The sequence below is a fragment of the Dictyostelium purpureum genome (genome assembly GCF_000190715.1).
Source record: "Dictyostelium purpureum unplaced genomic scaffold DICPUscaffold_153, whole genome shotgun sequence".
Taxonomy (NCBI): Eukaryota; Evosea; class Eumycetozoa; order Dictyosteliales; family Dictyosteliaceae; genus Dictyostelium; species Dictyostelium purpureum.
In genome coordinates, this window is record NW_003519490.1 from 14,147 (window position 1) to 32,538 (window position 18,392).

The 18,392-nt window shown below is 25.1% G+C and overlaps 7 protein-coding genes across 7 annotated transcripts; 2 read left to right on the plus strand and 5 right to left on the minus strand.

Moving 5' to 3' along the window:
• The first annotated feature begins 266 nt into the window (after positions 1-266).
• Positions 267-5,169, plus strand: DICPUDRAFT_48233 (uncharacterized protein). The gene is made up of 5 exons (XM_003288867.1): positions 267-384; positions 720-871; positions 1,158-1,376; positions 1,648-3,120; positions 3,163-5,169. The coding sequence occupies exons 3-5, from the start codon at positions 1,211-1,213 to the stop codon at positions 4,935-4,937; spliced, it is 3,414 nt and encodes a 1,137-aa protein (XP_003288915.1). The 5' UTR covers positions 267-384; positions 720-871; positions 1,158-1,210; the 3' UTR covers positions 4,938-5,169.
• A 213-nt stretch (positions 5,170-5,382) lies between these two features.
• DICPUDRAFT_79695 (uncharacterized protein) lies at positions 5,383-6,650 on the minus strand (the record flags this gene model as incomplete). The annotated part of the gene is made up of 3 exons (XM_003288884.1): positions 5,383-5,748; positions 5,855-6,377; positions 6,445-6,650. The coding sequence occupies 3 exons, from the start codon at positions 6,648-6,650 to the stop codon at positions 5,383-5,385; spliced, it is 1,095 nt and encodes a 364-aa protein (XP_003288932.1).
• A 655-nt stretch (positions 6,651-7,305) lies between these two features.
• Positions 7,306-7,653, minus strand: DICPUDRAFT_88270 (uncharacterized protein; the record flags this gene model as incomplete). Its single annotated transcript, XM_003288885.1, has 1 exon — positions 7,306-7,653. One exon carries the CDS (start codon positions 7,651-7,653, stop codon positions 7,306-7,308), a length of 348 nt encoding a protein of 115 aa, XP_003288933.1.
• A 1,122-nt stretch (positions 7,654-8,775) lies between these two features.
• DICPUDRAFT_153222 (uncharacterized protein) lies at positions 8,776-9,943 on the minus strand (the record flags this gene model as incomplete). Its single annotated transcript, XM_003288886.1, has 3 exons — positions 8,776-8,837; positions 8,926-9,443; positions 9,519-9,943. The coding sequence occupies 3 exons, from the start codon at positions 9,941-9,943 to the stop codon at positions 8,776-8,778; spliced, it is 1,005 nt and encodes a 334-aa protein (XP_003288934.1).
• A 788-nt stretch (positions 9,944-10,731) lies between these two features.
• On the minus strand, positions 10,732-13,599 carry DICPUDRAFT_79698 (uncharacterized protein; the record flags this gene model as incomplete). The annotated part of the gene is made up of 2 exons (XM_003288887.1): positions 10,732-11,437; positions 12,311-13,599. The coding sequence occupies 2 exons, from the start codon at positions 13,597-13,599 to the stop codon at positions 10,732-10,734; spliced, it is 1,995 nt and encodes a 664-aa protein (XP_003288935.1).
• A 1,515-nt stretch (positions 13,600-15,114) lies between these two features.
• DICPUDRAFT_153226 (uncharacterized protein) lies at positions 15,115-16,318 on the plus strand (the record flags this gene model as incomplete). Its single annotated transcript, XM_003288868.1, has 2 exons — positions 15,115-15,575; positions 16,312-16,318. The coding sequence occupies 2 exons, from the start codon at positions 15,115-15,117 to the stop codon at positions 16,316-16,318; spliced, it is 468 nt and encodes a 155-aa protein (XP_003288916.1).
• Positions 16,319-17,187: 869 nt separating this feature from the next.
• DICPUDRAFT_34820 (uncharacterized protein) lies at positions 17,188-18,173 on the minus strand (the record flags this gene model as incomplete). The annotated part of the gene is made up of 2 exons (XM_003288888.1): positions 17,188-17,941; positions 18,070-18,173. The coding sequence occupies 2 exons, from the start codon at positions 18,171-18,173 to the stop codon at positions 17,188-17,190; spliced, it is 858 nt and encodes a 285-aa protein (XP_003288936.1).
• Positions 18,174-18,392: the final 219 nt, after the last annotated feature.

Consider the following 18,392-nt stretch of genomic DNA (forward strand, 5'->3'; position numbering starts at 1 on the left):
TTATTGTTAAATACTATTATAATTATTATAATTAACAGTAAGAGTGTAAAAGTAGTAATTTTTTATATCCAAAAAATATAGTGTGTTTTATATATGTTGTGTGTGTATCATTTAGTGTGGGAAGTGGGAAAAAAAATAAAATAAATAAAATAAAAATAATATTTATTTTTAATTTTAAAACAAAAAAAAAAAAAAAAAAATGAATATTTTGGTGTGAAATTTGGTTCGTTAATAATATTTAAAATAACAAACAAATATTTTATTTTCTTTATTTAATTGTTAATAATAATTTTTTATAAAGGTTTATTTATTTAAACTATTCGATTTCAATAAAAAATAGAGAATAAACAAAAAATATAAACACAATAGTAAATAATTTAAAATGTGCTTGTAGATTAATGTTGTTGTTGTTGTTTTTTTTTTTTGTTTTTGTTTTTGTTATCTCTAAAAATAATTATAAAAAATTAATAATTAAATATTTTTATTTTATTTTATTTTATTTTATTTTTTAACATATCATTTATTTTTATATTTTTGTTAATAATATTTAATATTTTAAAATATTAATAATAATAATAATAATAAAAGAATTTAATTTAAAATTATACTAATTAAACTTTTGTAAAAAAAAAAATATATATATAATATATTTTTACAATTTAATATTAAATTTAAATTTAAATATAAAATATATACATTCATTATAATATATATTATAGGAAGAGTTTTAGGTGATTAGAAGACCCCATTCTAAAAGGCTAGAGTTTTTCTATTGGTTAATCAAAAATTGTGTTTTTTTTTTTTTAAATTTTTGGTTAATTTTTTTAAAATTTTTTTTCATATAATTTTCATTAATCAATATTAATTTATTGTAAGTATAGATTATTTATTAAACATATAGCAATAATTAAAAAATAAAAAATAAAAATATTATAGAAAATAAATATCTTCCTAACAATTAGAGCCTTTACTAACTTTTTTTTTCGTTTATTTCAATTTTTTTTAATTTTTTTTTTTTTTATAAATTTTTTTTTAAATCAAATTTTTAATTTTTTTTTTATTTTTTTATTTTGTTTTTTATATATATTTATATATATCTTATATCCTTTTCGTATTTAATTTTTGGTATTGTTTTTTTTTTTTATATTCATTTTTAGCGTTTTTTAGGGACAAAGAAAAAAATAAAAAAAAACAATAAAAAAAAAAAACAATGGTGAGCGACAATAAAAAAACAAAAATAGACAAATCAGAGAAAAGCAAATTCAATCGTGTTGTTAGAGACCCAAATGATCCATTAGAAATCGATTATATGAGAGGTTACCAAACCACTGCCTCATCAAATATATTATATTTTGCTTCAATCTTTTTCACAGCAGGTAAATATCATCAATCATATAGGAGAAATCATAGGAAATAGAAAAATAAAAAAATAAAATAAAAACTAAATAAACAGAAAAATAAACAAGGAAAATAAATACCAAAAAAAAAAACCAACAGTCTCGGAAATAAATAATAAATTATAGAAATAATAATAATTAATATAAATTTCAAAAAATTCAAAAAAATTCAAAAAAATTTCAAAAATAAATTAAAAATAGATTTTGCAAGAAATTGTATTAATAATTCATTTTATAATTATTTTCATAGGTTTAATATTATTAGTTTTCCATTGGGTACCAAGATGGGGTATTAAATTAAGATTTAAAGAAACAACTTTAAGTAACGCAAATTATGTTTATGTAAAATCAAACGATAAGAAATATGAATTATGTAAAGTTAATACTGTTTCAATTGGTAAAGAATTAGCAATTTCAGGTGTTGATAAAGTTGATAAATACATCGAATTTAAATTTACAAGATTATTTTATCAAATCGACAAGGATCTTTTCATCAGACCAGAAGCTAAAGTTATGTATAGTAGGGATGAGATTGCCGAGATCTCAAAAACAGGTTTAAGTTCAAGCGAGCATCGTAAAGGTCGTGATCTTTTTGGAGCCAATCTTATTAGTGTACCATTAAAATCAATTCCAGTATTATTATTAGACGAAGTATTACATCCATTCTTTATTTTCCAAATCTATTCAATTATTTTATGGTGTACCGAACAATATTACGTTTATGCAGGTGCAATTCTCTTCATTGCTTTGGTTTCAGCTGGTTTTACTCTTCGTGAAACACGTAATAATTTAATTCGTCTCAACGAAATTGCCACTTACAAATGTGATGTCAATGTTTTAAGAGATGGTCAATTCAAAATGGTTTCCTCCGATAGTTTAGTACCAGGTGATATTATCGAACTTTCAAAATCATTAATTTTACCATGCGATTTTTGTCTTTTAAGCGGTACAATCATTTTAAATGAATCTATGCTTACTGGTGAATCAATTCCAGTAACTAAATATTCATTAGAAGAATGTTCAGGTGACCAATTATCTGTAGATCCAAATGTCAATAAACGTTGTGCAATCTCTGGTGGTACTATGGTTGTTAAAACTCAAGCAAAGAATAAAGAATCTAAAATTTTAGCTATGGTTACCAAAACTAGTTGGTTAACCACCAAAGGTAGTTTAGTTTTATCCATGCTCTATCCAAAGGAATCCCACTTTAAATTCTTCCAACAATCAATTAAATTCCTTTTAGTTTTATGTTCAATCGCTTTAGTCGGTTTTGGTGTTAGTGTTTGGAGATTATTATTAGCAGGTAAAACTCACAGTGAAGTAGTTGTTGAGGCTTTAGATCTTATTACTATTGTTGTTCCACCAGCTCTTCCAATGGCTCAATCTGTAGGTACTGGTTTCTCAATTATTCGTTTAAAGGCCAAACAGATTTTCTGTATCTCACCACCAAGAGTTAGCATGGCTGGTAAAGTTGAGGTCTATTGTTTCGATAAAACTGGTACCCTTACCGAAGATGGTCTTGATTTAATGTGTGTTCTTCCATCAAATAAACAAAATTTCTCAGATGAAGTTGTTGATATCTCTCGTATGAATGGTCCATTATTTTTAACTATGGCAACCTGCCACACTTTAGCACATATCGACGGTAAAGTAAGTGGTGATCCATTAGAAGAAAAGATTTTCGAAGCCACCAAAGCTGAACTCGATGATCACGATTCAAATGGTTATTGTGCTACTATTTCATTCAAAGAAAAATCAGTTAGAGGCGTTCAAGGTGAAATTGTTTATCCAATATGCACAAACGATGTTGAACAATCATCAGATATTGCATTAGTTGAAAGATTTGAATTCCAATCTGCTCTTCAAAGAATGAGCGTTGTAGTTAGAGGTATTAATAAACAAAATGGTCAAACAACATCCAAAGATTTAGCTATTGTCAAAGGTTCACCAGAAATGATTAAACGTTTATCAGTTCCAGAATCAATTCCATCAGATTTCGATCATATTCTCAGCAATTACACAAAGAAAGGTTATCGTGTTTTAGGTTGTGGTTATAAAGAATGGGACCCAACAAACTCAATTGGTAAAACTAAAGACGAAGTTAGATCACTCGTTGAAAGTGAACTTTATTTCACCGGTTTTGTTATTATGGAAAATAAAATTAAAGCTGAAACTCCAGGTGCTCTCAAGGTCTTAAAAGATGCAAATATTAGAATTATCATGGTTACTGGTGATAATGTTTTAACTGCAGTTAGTGTCTCTAGAGATTGTGGTCTCATCGAAAAAGATAAAACTATTTTCATGTCAGAACTCGTCAATGATTCAATTGATGGCCCAACCATTAAATGGACTGATGTAACCCACGCTGAGGGTACTATTCCATACCAATTGGATAGCGGTACATTAACTTGTGATGCAAACGATAACTTTTCCTTAGCTGTAACTGGTGACGTTTGGAAGGTCTTTTATGAAAAATATAAAGTTGCTGGTCCATCCATTAGTTTTAATCAAATTTTAAAGAAAGGTCAAGTATTTGCTCGTATGACTCCAGATCAAAAACAAAATCTTGTCGAAGAACTCCAAAATCTTAAATTATATGTTGGTATGTGTGGTGATGGTGCTAACGATTGTGGTGCATTAAAGGCTGCTCATGTTGGTATTTCTTTATCACTCGCCGAAGCTTCTATTGCTGCTCCATTCACTTCTACCATCACAAATGTCTCATGTACTCATAATCTTATTAGAGAAGGTCGTGCCTCATTAACTGTATCTTTCAAACTCTTCCAATTCATTGGTATGTACTCCTTAATTCAATTCAGTCAAGTTATTCTCCTATACTTTGATGGCTCTGTCTTAAACAATTATCAATACCTTTATCAAGATCTTTGGGTCATTTTCCCATTGGTAATTTTTATGGGTAGAACTGAACCATGTAACAAGTTAGCAAATAAGAGACCATCATCTCGTTTAATTAGTTCAACTGTAATTGGTAGTCTTTTAGGTCATGTCACTCTCACTTTTGTTTTCCAACTTATTGTTTACATTTTAGTAAGACGTAACTCATGGTATATTCATCCATCAGAACACAGTTTATCATCATATGAAGGTCCAAATGGAGTAGCCGAGGTTAGACTCGATGAACTTTTAGCATCCCTCTTTGTCTATGGTAATATCCAATATTCAATTATGTGTTTCATTTATTCCTGGGGTAAACCATTCCTTAAACCAATCTATACCAATTACACCTTCTTTATCTTCTTCATCATCACTCTCTCAACTTCATTACTTTTACTATTATTACACGTCAGAATTCACTTCTTTGGAACAACATGGTTAGTAGATTTAGACATAATTTGGAGGGTTAAACTTTTAGCTTTGGCAGTCGGTAATGCTATTGCCTCAATGTGTGTCGAAAGTATGATCATTGTTTACCGTCAAAAACGTTCAAAGGAAAAGAGAAAGAAGAAAGCTTTAATGGATTCAAACCCAGTTTTATTAGCAAAAAATACCATCAACAACCAATATACAAGCCTTAATTAATAAAAACTATAATATAAATGTTTAATTAAAATTAAAATATTTTTAAATTTTAATTATTTCATAACTAAAATAAAACCATTGGAGAAATAAAAAAAAAATTAAAAAAATTATTATAAAACATTAAAACTTTATACAGAATTCAGGTTTCTTCAATAATGTAATTGCTGTAAGGAATTCTTGAAAGAGAATATATTTAATGTAAAATAAATAGTTAATTTATTTCTTTATTTACAATTTATGGGTTAGTCTATACATGTTTCTTTTTTTTAATTTTAACAAAAAATATATATATATTTTTTTTTTTTTGGGAAAATTTTATTAATATTTTTTTGTTGTGCAAAAAAATTGTGATAAGGTACAAAAATATACTACTCCTTTTGAAAGTAGCAGTTTTATTATTTATTATTTATTATTTACTATTTATTATTTTTTAATTTTTGTTTCTTTATTTCTTAACAATTTGAATAACATCTTCATCTTCTAAAACGTGTGAAATACCAACCCTTTGTGGGCAATGTTTAGCACTGAGACCCCAAACAATTGTATATTTATGTTGTGATACCAATTCTTTATGGAGATATCTACAAACATCCTCCATGGTTGCACCTTGTCTAAGAATGAGTGCATCATTGAAATCTGGTGGAGCACCTCTTAATTTGGTATAAACACGGACTAAATTTAAATAATCCCAAATTTTATCTAATAAGAAATCTAAATTTAAGTTCATATTGCAACTAATAACAACTGAATGTGGTTGTCTTGAAAGTCTATCAACATCTTCCATTGACATATGATCCATTTTATTATATACCTAAATAATGATAGTATTAATATTTGAAATTATTTGTTTTATTAAAATAATTTCTTTGTATACAAAGATACTTTATCCTCCACCTAAATAATTTTATGTTACTTACATAGAGACATCTAATATATGAACGTCTACCTTCGATAGCATCAATTACTTCATCTACAGTTGGATCACAACGAATAACTAAATCGCAATTGAAAATTTTATATTCATGTAAAATTGATTTAACTAATTTTTCGGTTGTTTTGGTGAGTGCTTGGGTAGCTGTGAAATTTACACCACCAGCAGTTTTAGCTTTGAAATAAATATTTGGTGGTTGGGAATTTAAACGAATACCAATTGCTTCTAACTCTTCCTCTAATAATCTTTTTTGTATTTCACCTTTATTTGCATCCAACATCATTAAAATTAAATCTGCAGTTCTTGCGACTGAAATAACTTGTCTACCTCTACCTCTACCTTGTGAGGCACCTTCAATAATACCTGGTGTATCTAAAAGTTGAATTCTTGCACCATGATATTGAATAACACCTGGAATACATGTAAGTGTTGTGAATTCATATGCTGCTGCTAATGATTCTGTTTCTGTAAGTTTTGTTAAAATTGTACTTTTACCTACTGATGGGAAACTTTATAAACTATTATTAATATTGTATTTGGTTTAATAGATTTAATATAATATTATTTGCTACATACCCAATTAATGCAACTCTAGCATCACCTGACTTTAATACTTCAAAACCATCACCTGCTTTACCTGATGACTTTGGTGGTTCTAATAATTGTTGTCTTAATTTAGCCAATTTTGCTTTTAACATACCCAAATGATGCTCTGTGGCTTTATTTTTTTGGGTACGAGACATTTCAGCCTCGATATCCTTGATTTTTTCTAAAATACCCATTTTATTAGTTTATAAATGTAAATATAATAGTTAATATTAGATAATATTTAAAAAAAAAAATTAAAATATATTATTATTATCAAAATTTTGAAAAACGAAAAAATAAAAAATTTTAAAAAATTTTTAAATATTTTTTTTTTTTTTTTTTTTTTTAATTACAAAATATATTTTGGGTTTTACATATTACCAATTAAGATTCTATTTATAATGAATTAAAACAATACCTTGGAAAGAAGATTGAACCAGGAGAGGTAGCTTGGAGACATTTATTGTGTTGCCATTGCATGGAAAAAATAAACACTACAAGTGATTTTTTATTGAAATTTAATAAAAAAAAAAAAAAAAAAATATAAAAGGTGTTGTGTTTAAATTTTTATAAATTCTAATAATTTTTTTATTTATTATTTTATTTAATAAATTTTTTTATAAACCTAATTCATATAATTTTTTTTTTTTAAATTTATTTTATTTATTAATTTAGTAAATATAAATAATTATTTATATATAATAAAGAATGTATAGCCACAATCCAGATGCACCACACCAATTTTATTCCCACCATTTCACCAAACACAATCATATTATAACCAATAACGTTTGTGTGGTTTTATATGTGACTTTTTTCTCTTTTTTTGGGAATTATATGGAAACATTTTTAAAGTTCTTTTGGTTTACTACTATACGAATATTTTACTTCAGCTACTCTTATTTCATAGTGATTATACCAGTCTTTGATTCCATATTGTTGAGCGGCCATATGTTCTGAATTACTTTTCCAATTTTTAATACTTTCTAATGATTCCCAATATGATACAGTAATTCCAAAACCTTTATTATTTGATGTACTTTCTACTCCTAAATAGCCCGGTTGAGATTTTGCCAATTCATCCATTTTTATATCCATTTCAGAATATTCCTTATTTGTTTCAATTGGTTTTTGTGATGTAAAAATACAAACAAAATAATCTTTTTTTGGGGTTTTTGCGAAACTATCTAAATTCATTTTTGTTATTCAATAAATTATAAAAATGTAATTTTAAAATCTAAAATAATTAAATATTAAAAAAAAATTAAAAAAAAAAAAAATTAAAAAAAAAAAAATATTTTCATAAATTAATTAATTAAATTTTTTTTTTATTATTTCTAAAAAAAAATAAAAAAAAAAAATATATAGATTGGTTAATTTTTTTATAGTATTTTATTTAGATTACAATATTACCATCCTCATAGTAATGTTGCTCAATATTATTAAAAAAATTCAAACTATAAATAATTGTATATATACAGAGAAATAATCAATAGGAAAATCAAACTTTTAACATTTTAATTAGTCAACTAATATCCATTTAAAAAAAAAAAAAGAATGTTTAATAAATATTAATATTATATAATACCCACACATACACCACACCCCCCACACATTTAAATTTTAAATCTCATAGTTTTTAGAAATTTTTTTCTAAATTATTTTATATAAAATATCTAAACTATTTAAAATGAAATATATATTAATTATTTTTTTTATAAATATAATATTAATAATTTTAACATTTTCAAATTTTGCATATTCCACCTATCCCTGTGGAAAAAGTATATGTGGTAATGGTCAGCTCTGCAGAAAAGTAAATGGTAGTTATTTTTGTATCACAAAACAAGACTTAGGAAAAATAGATTTATCATTAAAAAAATTAAAAAACCTCAATAATCAAAACATTAGCCTGTATCAACTAATTATAGAAAACAATTTAGAAAAAGATATTAAAGAACTATATATTTTAGTTCAAAATTTTAATATAATAAAAAAAAGTATAAGTAAATACAACATTACAATATTACCAAATAATATAATAAAAATTAACAATATTAAATCAAAATCATCAAAAAAAATAGAATTTTCAAACCATGATAAAGAAGAACAACCTTATTTCGAAGTTTATTTTTTAAAGTAAAACAAATAAATTATTTATAAACCTTTTGGTGAATTTTTTTATATTAATGGTATTTTATTTTATTTTTTTTTTATTTTATTTTATTAAATATTTAATTTTTTAATATTTAAATATTTTTCTATAAAGCTTATATTACATGTTATAAACCTATACTATATAAATATGTGATGATTAATTTAAGCAGTAATGTATGATGACATTGTGCTGATACCACAGTGATTACCTCTGTTACGAGCCACTTTAGATAGAGAAAAAAAAAAAGAGTATTGATTAGTAAACTATATTATAAATTTAAACTATTAATTAATTTGTAGTGTGAAACTTACTTTTAATGAAACCTGAGTCACCCCATTTTAAGCCCCATGAGTTAGCAACAATCCAATAATCTTTACCAGTAACTGAATCAGTATCATAACCTACAGCAAGGACAGCATGTGAAAGACTGTATGATGAACAGTATGGTTCATAGTAAACACCAGTTTTGTATAATTGGAAGGAAATGTGACCAGCATCAATAGCAACAGCAACTGGACCATGGGTGGCAATAGCTTGTTGGAGATCACCTTCATCACCTCTACGGATTTCAACGGTACCATTGAAAGTAGCAACGATTGGGGTTTTAACAGAGTCGAATCTGCAGCTGGCATCTTTAGCTTCATATGGGTATGAGGCTTCACTGACAGCACCACCTTGATCAAGAAGGAATTGGAATGATTCTAACATGTAACCACCATTGCAACCTTCATTACCATAACTACGTGAACAATCTAAAATGTTTTGTTCAGATAAAGTTAACATTTCACCATTAGCAATATAGTAAGCTGATTCAGCGGCACCAATAGCACTAAAATATTTAAAAAAAACAATAATTAATATTTAATTTTAAATTAGTTTTAAAAATTAAAAATAAAAAACATACGAGAATGAATAACATGAACCACAGTGACCTTGATCTTTAATATCGTGAACAGCACCTTTTTCTCTCCAATCAACTGAGGTTGGGAGTTGGATTCTTGAAAAAGTACGTGGAGTTCTGAATGGTTCGACTTCGATGGAGGCACCTAATAAGGTATTTCTATATTCGACATTGTTCATATCAGCAAAGTTATTTAAACCAAGAACGGTTTCAGAGTTCTTTGAATTCCATTGGTGAACATAGTCCATGTTATCTTGGAAAGTTCTGTATTTTCTGGCAAATTCATCATGTGAATAAGCTTTACCGTGAGATTTCATCCATTGGACGAATGATGATTGATATTGGTTTGGAGTGAAAACTCTTGAACTGGCAATAATGTTAATTGATAAAAATAATAAACTTAAAACTAAAATAAATGATAATCTCATTTTTGCTGGTATATATATTATAAAAAAAATATTTGAATGAATGATAAAAAAAAAAAAATTATTTACTATTTATACATTTTATTTTGTTTTATTAACTGAAAGTTGTCAAAAAAAAACAAAAAAAACCAGTGAAAACAAAAAATAATACACAATTGCACAAAAAAGTTATTTATTTATTTTTTAGATTTCTAAATTTGTTTTTTTTTTAATTTTAATTTCTTATTTTTTTAAAACCAGAACTGATATTAATGAAATATTTTATTAAATATTTAATTTTGATACCAGCGCACGTTTGTTTGAAAAAACTAAACAAAAAATAAAAAAAAATAAAAATGAAAAAAAAATGAAAAAAAAAAAATGCGCATTTACCAGACAAATAAACAAATTAAAATTTTTTTATTTTTTTTTTTTTCATTATATACAAAATCAAATATCATATTTTTCTTTTATTTATTATAATTAAAGCTGGTCTAATAACTTTTATTTGTTATTTTGAGGGTGAAAAATTGATTTGATTTTTTATAATGAAAATTCATATTACTTTTATTTTATTTTTTTTTATCAAAAAAAAAGTTTGATTAAAATCAAACATATTGTTGCTTAAAAATAGAAACAATACAAAATAATTAAAAAGATATTTAAATAATAAAACTTTATTTTTTCACTAAATTATAATTATGCTTTTATTTTTTTTTTTTTTTTTAATTACAATATTTTTTTTTTATTCAATAAATAATGTCTGTATTTTTTTCTATGATTTGTTATTTTAAATGAGACCGTTTAATCATTTAGAATAACTTGGCTTCTTGCTTTTTAGATTTTTGTTTCCAACCTGGTAATTTAATAAACTCTTGTTTTGAAACACCAATTACTTTTAAGAATTCTTCGTCAGATAAATAAATTTCTAATTTGGTTATATCAACTGGAAGATTTAATTGTTTATGATTCTTTAAGTCTTCGTATGGATAAGTTTGGACATCTGTTGGAATTGAGGTAGTAGCAGTTGGTGAAACAACTTGATTAATATTTGATGGAACTGATGAAGTTTTAATAACGACTGGAGTTTTGGTTGGAGTGGCTTTGACAGGTGTTGATACGGCTGGTGATGAGGCACCTTCATTATTAACTAATCTTTCTGATGATTTTGACTTCAATACTGATCTAAAATCAAAAGTCTTTGGCTCTTCAGCCTTGACTGGCAATGATTGCTCTGATTGAGTCTTCTTGAGTACAACTTCACCTAAATTAACCTTTGCTTCGCCAAAAATATTAACACCACCAATTGGTTTTCTTTCTTCCTTTACTGGTGTTTGAATGGTTGGTTCTTCTTTGGTTGTTTCTTCTTTTGTTGGTTCTTCTTTGGCTGGCTCTTCTTTGGCTGGTTCTTCTTTGGTTGGTTCTTCTTTGGTTGGTTCTTCTTTGGTTGGTTCTTCTTCATTAACATCTTCTTTTGTTTCACTTGATTCGGTTCTTTTACTTGGTTTCTTTGATGGTCTTGAAAGAGTTAACTATAAAAATTTAAAAATTAATATTTACATTTAAACAATAAATAAAATTTATTATTTACTTACATGAGTTAAATTTTGATGAGATGTAATATCGGCTTCATCAGCTTTCTTTTTAGCTTCCTCTTCTTTCTTTTGTTGTTCTTCTTTCTCTTTTTCAACACGTTCTTGTTCTGCCTTTTCTTTTTCGATACGCTCTTGTTCTGCTTTTTCCTTTTCAACACGTTCTTGTTCTGCCTTTTCCTTTTCAACACGTTCTTGTTCTGCTTTTTCCTTTTCAACACGTTCTTGCTCTGCTTTTTCTTTTTCGATACGCTCTTGCTCTGCTTTTTCTTTTTCAACACGTTCTTGTTCTGCTTTTTCCTTTTCAACACGTTCTTGTTCTGCTTTTTCAACACGTTCCTTTTCTTGTTTTGCTAATCTTTCCTTTTCTTCATCCTCTTGTTGTTTCTTTTTAGCAGCAGCTTCTTCATCAGCCTTCTTTTTATTGGCAGCTTCTTCATCGGCCTTCTTTTTGTTGGTAGCTTCTTCGTCGGCTTTCTTTTTAGCAAGAGCAGCAGCAATTTCCTCCTTCTTTTTATTTTCTGCCTCTTCATCAGCTTTCTTTTTGGCAGCAGTTTCCTCATCAGCTTTCTTTTTGGCAGCAGCCTCATCAGCTTTCTTTTTAGCAGCTTCTTCGTCAGATTTCTTTTTGGCAGCAGCAGCTTCTTCATCAGCCTTCTTTTTGGCAGCAGCCTCTTCAGATTTCTTTTTAGCAGCAGCTTCTTCATCAGCCTTCTTTTTGGCAGCAGCCTCTTCATCAGATTTCTTTTTAGCGGCAGCAGCGGCTTCTTGTTTTTTTTTCTTTTCCTCTTCAGCTAACTTTTTCTTTTCAGCTTGCTCTGCAGTTTCTTTTTTCTTTGCTTCTAAATCTTGTGTTTGCTCGCCTGCAACTGGCTTTGTTTTTTTCATAGTTGGTCCATTAATTTTCTTTAATAAAACATCAATATCATCACCTTTGTTTTGTTGTTTCTTTTTATTTGATTTCTTTTTATTTGATTTACCGTTTGAGACAGCGACTGGAGTGGCGGAAGCAGTGGCGGTAGTAGCATCTGAAGCATTGTTGGTCTCTGTAGTTACTGGAGCGGTGGTAGTTTGTTTGGATGGTTCACCACCAAAGTTTGGTTCAACAATTTTGAAACCAACACTCTTTTGAACTGGTGAAGGTTTTGGTGATTTCTTTGGTTGTTGTTGCTTAGCCTCGGTTGATTTTTGTTGTTGTCTTTGTTGTTGCTTTTGTTTTTGAATTGGTGAAGCTTTTTGTTCAACTTTCTTTTCTGATGATTTAATACCAATCTTTTTAATTTCTTCAGCTTGTTTTGGTTCCTCAACAAATTTTGGTGGCTCTTCGGTAATGGTTGATGGGGAAGTATTGGTAGTTGTAGTAGTGGTGGTGGTAGTTGATGGAACAAAAGTACTATTTGATGAAGTAATGGCTGGTGAATTTGGTTTGCTGTTTGATTTTTTATTTTTCTTTGGTTTATTATTAGCATTATTAACCTTGATTAGTTTTGATCTTAATCTAATAACATCTTCATTATCGATTTTGAATGAATCGTCAGTGAAATCTTGTGGTTGATTAATTTCAAATGATGATAATTGAGTGCTGTGCTTTCTTTTATTTTGATTTTTTTTTGGTTTTTTAGAGTTAATTGATGGTGATGATTGTTCAATCGAAGTAGCGGAAACAGAATCAACGGCAATGGCAGAGGCAACTGGTTCTGGTTCGACTGATTTTGGTTCATTGGCAACTGGTTGTTGTTTCTTTTCCTTTTCTAGTCTGTCTTTTTCTTCTTTTTCCAATCTTTCTTTTTCTTGTCTTTCTTCCTTTTCCTTTTGTAATCTAATCTTTTCTTGCTCTGCTTCCTCTTCTTTCTTTTTGGCATCGATTTCGGCTTGTTTCTTCTTTTGTTCAGCTTCTTCCTTTTCTTTCTTTTCTTGAAGTTCCTTTTGTAACTTTTCTTCTTTAATTTTTCTGAAACCCTCTTGTCTCTTATTTTCAGCTTCGGCTTTTAATGCTCTGGTATTATCTTTAAATTCTTCTGGTTCTTGAATTGTAAAACCATGAACTGGTTTTTTAGCAGAGCTTGCTTTTTTATTTCCTTTTGCCATAATGTTTGATGAATGTTTTAAAATCTATAAAACTTTTTTTTTTTTAAAAAAAAATTAAATATTTAGAGTAATAACAAAATAAAATAAATAATAATATTAAAAGAAAGCAATTAAAAAAAAAAAATATATATAGAAAAAAAACTAATTAAGTTTTGAAAAAAAAAAAAACAATTTAAAAAAATTAAAAAAAAAATAAAAATTTTAATCAAAAAAATAAAAATTAATAAAAAAAAAAAAATAAAAAAAAAAATAAAAATAAATAATTAATGGCTATGTAATATTATGATAATTTAAACCAAAATGGTAAGACTCGTTTTAAAAATTTCGCTTGAAATATAACATTGTTCAAAAATTATTCAATATGTTTATGTGTTTAAAATGTACATTTTACTTTTTTTTAATAGTTTATTTAATAAAATTGATAAAATGGATTTTTTTAGTAAATTTTTTATTTAATTCACTAATTCAAGTATGTATAATTATATTAATATAAAAAGTGATTAATTAATTTTATTTAATCATATATAAATATCTTTTTTTTTTTAAAATTTTTTAAAATTAAAAATTAAATTAAATTTTAACACACACATTCACAACACACATTTTTTAAAAAAATGACAGATTGGGGAAAATATATCCAAGATAATATATTAAATCTTGATTTTAAAATTTTATAAATATTAGCTATTGTTGGTAATATTTTAGGTGCAAAAGGATTTTCAATAAACTTGAAGAAAAAGATGTAATAGTAAAATATTTAAAATGGAAATAATGGATAACAACAACCATAATTGATAATGGTATATTTGATTCAAAAACAACAGATTTTTCCAAAAATAGTAATACAAGCGTTATCATTATAGTCATACAAATAAAACAATCTTTGTTGTTTTATTTTATGATCGATCATAAATTTGGTGAAGTTGTAAATATATCAAATTTATTATTATTACTAATTTTTTTTTTTTATTAATTTTATTTATTTTATTAACAATAGAGCTATATTATTGAAAGTTTGCAAATCATTTGCTAAATGCATTTTAAAAAAAATCAAATCAAATCAATAAATATGTATAATAACAAATAGATAATTCAATCACTATTTCAAAGTGTAAAATAAAAAAAATAATAAAAAAGAGAAAAAAAACCGAAAACCGAAAAATAAAAATAAAATAAAAAAAAAATATTTTTTTTTGATGTTGATGATTGCGCAATCAATTTCGACATCAGAAACCCATTTACGTAATTTTCATAGAGAATTACCACGAATTTTGATCAAAAATATATTAAAAAAATTTTATTTAATTTTTATTTAATATTTTATTTAATTCTAATTTTAATTTTTTTTTTTTTTAATTTAAAAAAATAATATAAATAGCCGAATTAATTTTCATTATTTTCAAAAAATTAAAAATTTAATATAATCAAATAAATATTAAATAAATTATATTTTAATAATTAAATAAATCAAATTCTATATATATATAATAATAATAAAAATCAAATAATAATAAAATGTCCTGTTTATATTTACCAAATTTAATTAACTTTTTAAATAATGATATCATTGATAAAATCAATGAAAAAGAGATTCAATATAACCAACAACAAAAAAGCAACGAAATTATAAATAAATTATTAGAATCAAATAAATACACATTAAATCCAAACCTCAAAATCCAAGAAGATACCAATAAATATCAAATTACCGCTTTGTTACCTAATTTTAATAAAGATGAAGTTAATATTGAAGTTAAAAATGGTCGTTTAGTCATTTCAGCCTATAGAGAAGAACCAAACAACAATACCAACGATAACCAAGATGAATCAATTACAATCAAGAAATATAAAAAAACAATTGACATTAGTAACAAGAATTTAGATATTCAGTCAATTAAAGCTTCATATAATAATAATACTCTTAATATAATTATTCAAAAATTAAATGATAGTTTATCTCTTAAAATCCAAATAGAGTAAATGATGATTCATTCTGTAATATATAAAAAAAAAAAAGAAAATACATAAAAATTAAATAATAATTTTTTGTATATGTAAATAAAAAGAAAATAGTTTAATAATGTTAATTAATATTCATATAGATATTCTTTAATCATTATTAAACTAAATATGTAATATAGTCTTTATACAAACCATAAAACTATATATTCTAAAGTCTTTTTTTTTATTGAATAATTAAAGTTGTTTTTTTATATTTATATAACAAATGTAATTATAAAAAAAAAAACATAAAACAACAAATATTAATAGAGTACACTTTTTTTTTTAATTATTATTATAGCTTTTATTTATTTTTAAAATCACCTTGTAATATCTTTTCTACTTTTCTTTTATTTTAAACTTCTTAATAAAAAATTTTATTTTAAAACTACACCAAATATTTATTTATTTCTTTTTTTTTGAGTATATAGTTTGTTTTTTTCTAATATTGATTAATAGTACATTTATTTGACCAAAGTTGCCATGACTATCTACATATATTATTTACCCTAATAATATAGAGTTGGGATTTTTTTTTTTACATATAAAAATTAATGTGTCTTTTTTTACATATAAAATGAAATTGGCAATTGCCAAACGCAAAAATTTTACATACAAATTTAAAATTTTTTTTTTTTTTAATTTAAATATTTTTTTAATTTTTTTTTTAAAAAATGTTTTAATATTAATATTAATTTTTTTTTAAAAAAGGTCTTAATTTTTTTAATAAATTATTGGGAACTATTGACTTTTCAAAGGGATGTTATTTCTACAAATAATCTTTTTTTAATTGATCATATGCTTAGATATTTTTTGGTGAACATTCTCCCCTAACTATTGAAACAATTACAAAAACAGAAGTTTTAAATAACTTTTTTCACCCTAATAACCAAAAATTAGAAGATTTTAGAAATTATTTTTCAGCGATAATAATCTAAATTGGCCATATGTCAACCCTCTGGTTATCCATCATTTTGAAAGCTTATTGAAAAAAGCTTCAAAGAAATGTGTCATCCCAAAGGTTTCAAAAAAAAATCACCAAAAGTATAGAATTTTAAAGAATTTAGAAAGAGCATTAATGACTCCAGAAATGTATTATTTTGAACAAAATAAACTCACTCCATTTAATATAAACTCATTCAACGATCATTTAAACTATGGACTAAAAAAGGAAAACAGGATTTCGTTATCTCAATTTTAGAAAGGATTATTTTATATTCAACAAAATCAAACTACCTCGACATTAGTTCAATTATAAAAAATACATACAAAGATCCTGATGGCAGCCATTTGATGTGCAAATAATCCCAATAGCAAAAATTTAATGTGAGATTTTTTTTTTTTTTTACATTGAAAAATTTCCATTTCCCTATTACTCTAATTTTTATAAGTCTTTTTCCATATTAATTTTATATAGAGTTGATGATTTTTTTTATAATTAACCCAATTGATTGAATCCAATGGGGATGTAAGTGACATTATTAAAATTATAATAAATAGTCTTAAAATAAAATATAATAGATATGGTTGTTTCTCTTTTTTTTTGGTTTTGTTTTTATTTTTTTTTAAAATTTACAATTTTTTATATTAATTTTCATATGTTGTATCATTATTATTATTATCATTGTTATTATCTTTATTGTTATTATAAGTATAGTTATTATTATTACTATTTATTTCTGGATTTTCACCATCTGGATTAAGATTTTTATAACCTCTTAATGATGGGTGACGGTATAATATATAATGTTGGATCATAAATAATATATCGAAGGCTATACTGAATAATGATAACCCTAGTTTAACAGGATCACCAGTGAAGATTTTCCAATTGGAAGACTCTGCTACATCTAAAAACATTTGTAAAAGACTAAGAACACCACCGCTAAAATCTAATAAAACATTACCTATACTCCAACCGCTTGTACTTTTATTCTTATAATTGATATAAGCCTGTGGTACATATTTAATAAAGGTAATAAATAATTTTACATAGCTGTAGAAATAAATAACCCATAACCATGATACAACCTTGGCAAATCCTAAAATGGTAACTACTATCATTGATATCCAAATACAGATACCAATGCCAACACCAATCTTTGAATTCTTTTGGTTACCTCTTTCGTAGACAAAGCATTGGACAATTGTGATGAGTGTCAATATAAAACCATGAATGGCGAATGCTACATCACTTGCATATACTGGGAGTGGTGGAGCATATTTCTCTAAATATTCATTTTGAACAAGTTTATCCCAATATAAAACTGAGTTAAAAACTGAATAACACATATATCCTGTTATATTGAATAGTAAAAAGTCAAAGCTGAGCCCTAAAACACTAAAAAATTATTTCATTTAATATATTTAAAAATGGTAAATTGTTTGCAAATTTAAAATTTTTTTAAAAAAAAAAAAAAATCTGAAAATGATAATCCACACTAACCTATAATATAACACACTACATACTTTTTCTTTTTAAAATTTAAATAAACTTGGGGATAAAAACTTAGGGACCAACATGCAAAATATATCCAACCTATTATGGACGCTATAATTGATAATGCTGACATAATAAATATATATGTATGTGTGTGTGTGGTTTATATGGATGGTACTTTTTTAAATTACTTTTTTTATTAATTATTATTTTTATTATTATTATTATTATTATTATTGATTTATAAAATACACATATATTATTTATTATTTATCAATTATTTATTTTTTTTGTTTAAAAATCGATTAATAAACAATCGTATGCAATTCTAATTTATAAAAAAATTTAAAAA

Coding starts and splice junctions, on each gene's coding strand:
- DICPUDRAFT_48233 (XM_003288867.1), top strand. CDS start 1,211: ATGGTGAGCGACAATAAAAAAACAAAAATAGACAAATCAGAGAAAAGC. Junction 1,377..1,647: donor TTCAATCTTTTTCACAGCAG/GTAAATATCATC, acceptor TTATTTTCATAG/GTTTAATATTATTAGTTTTC. Junction 3,121..3,162: donor CGATGATCACGATTCAAATG/GTTATTGTGCTA, acceptor AATCAGTTAGAG/GCGTTCAAGGTGAAATTGTT.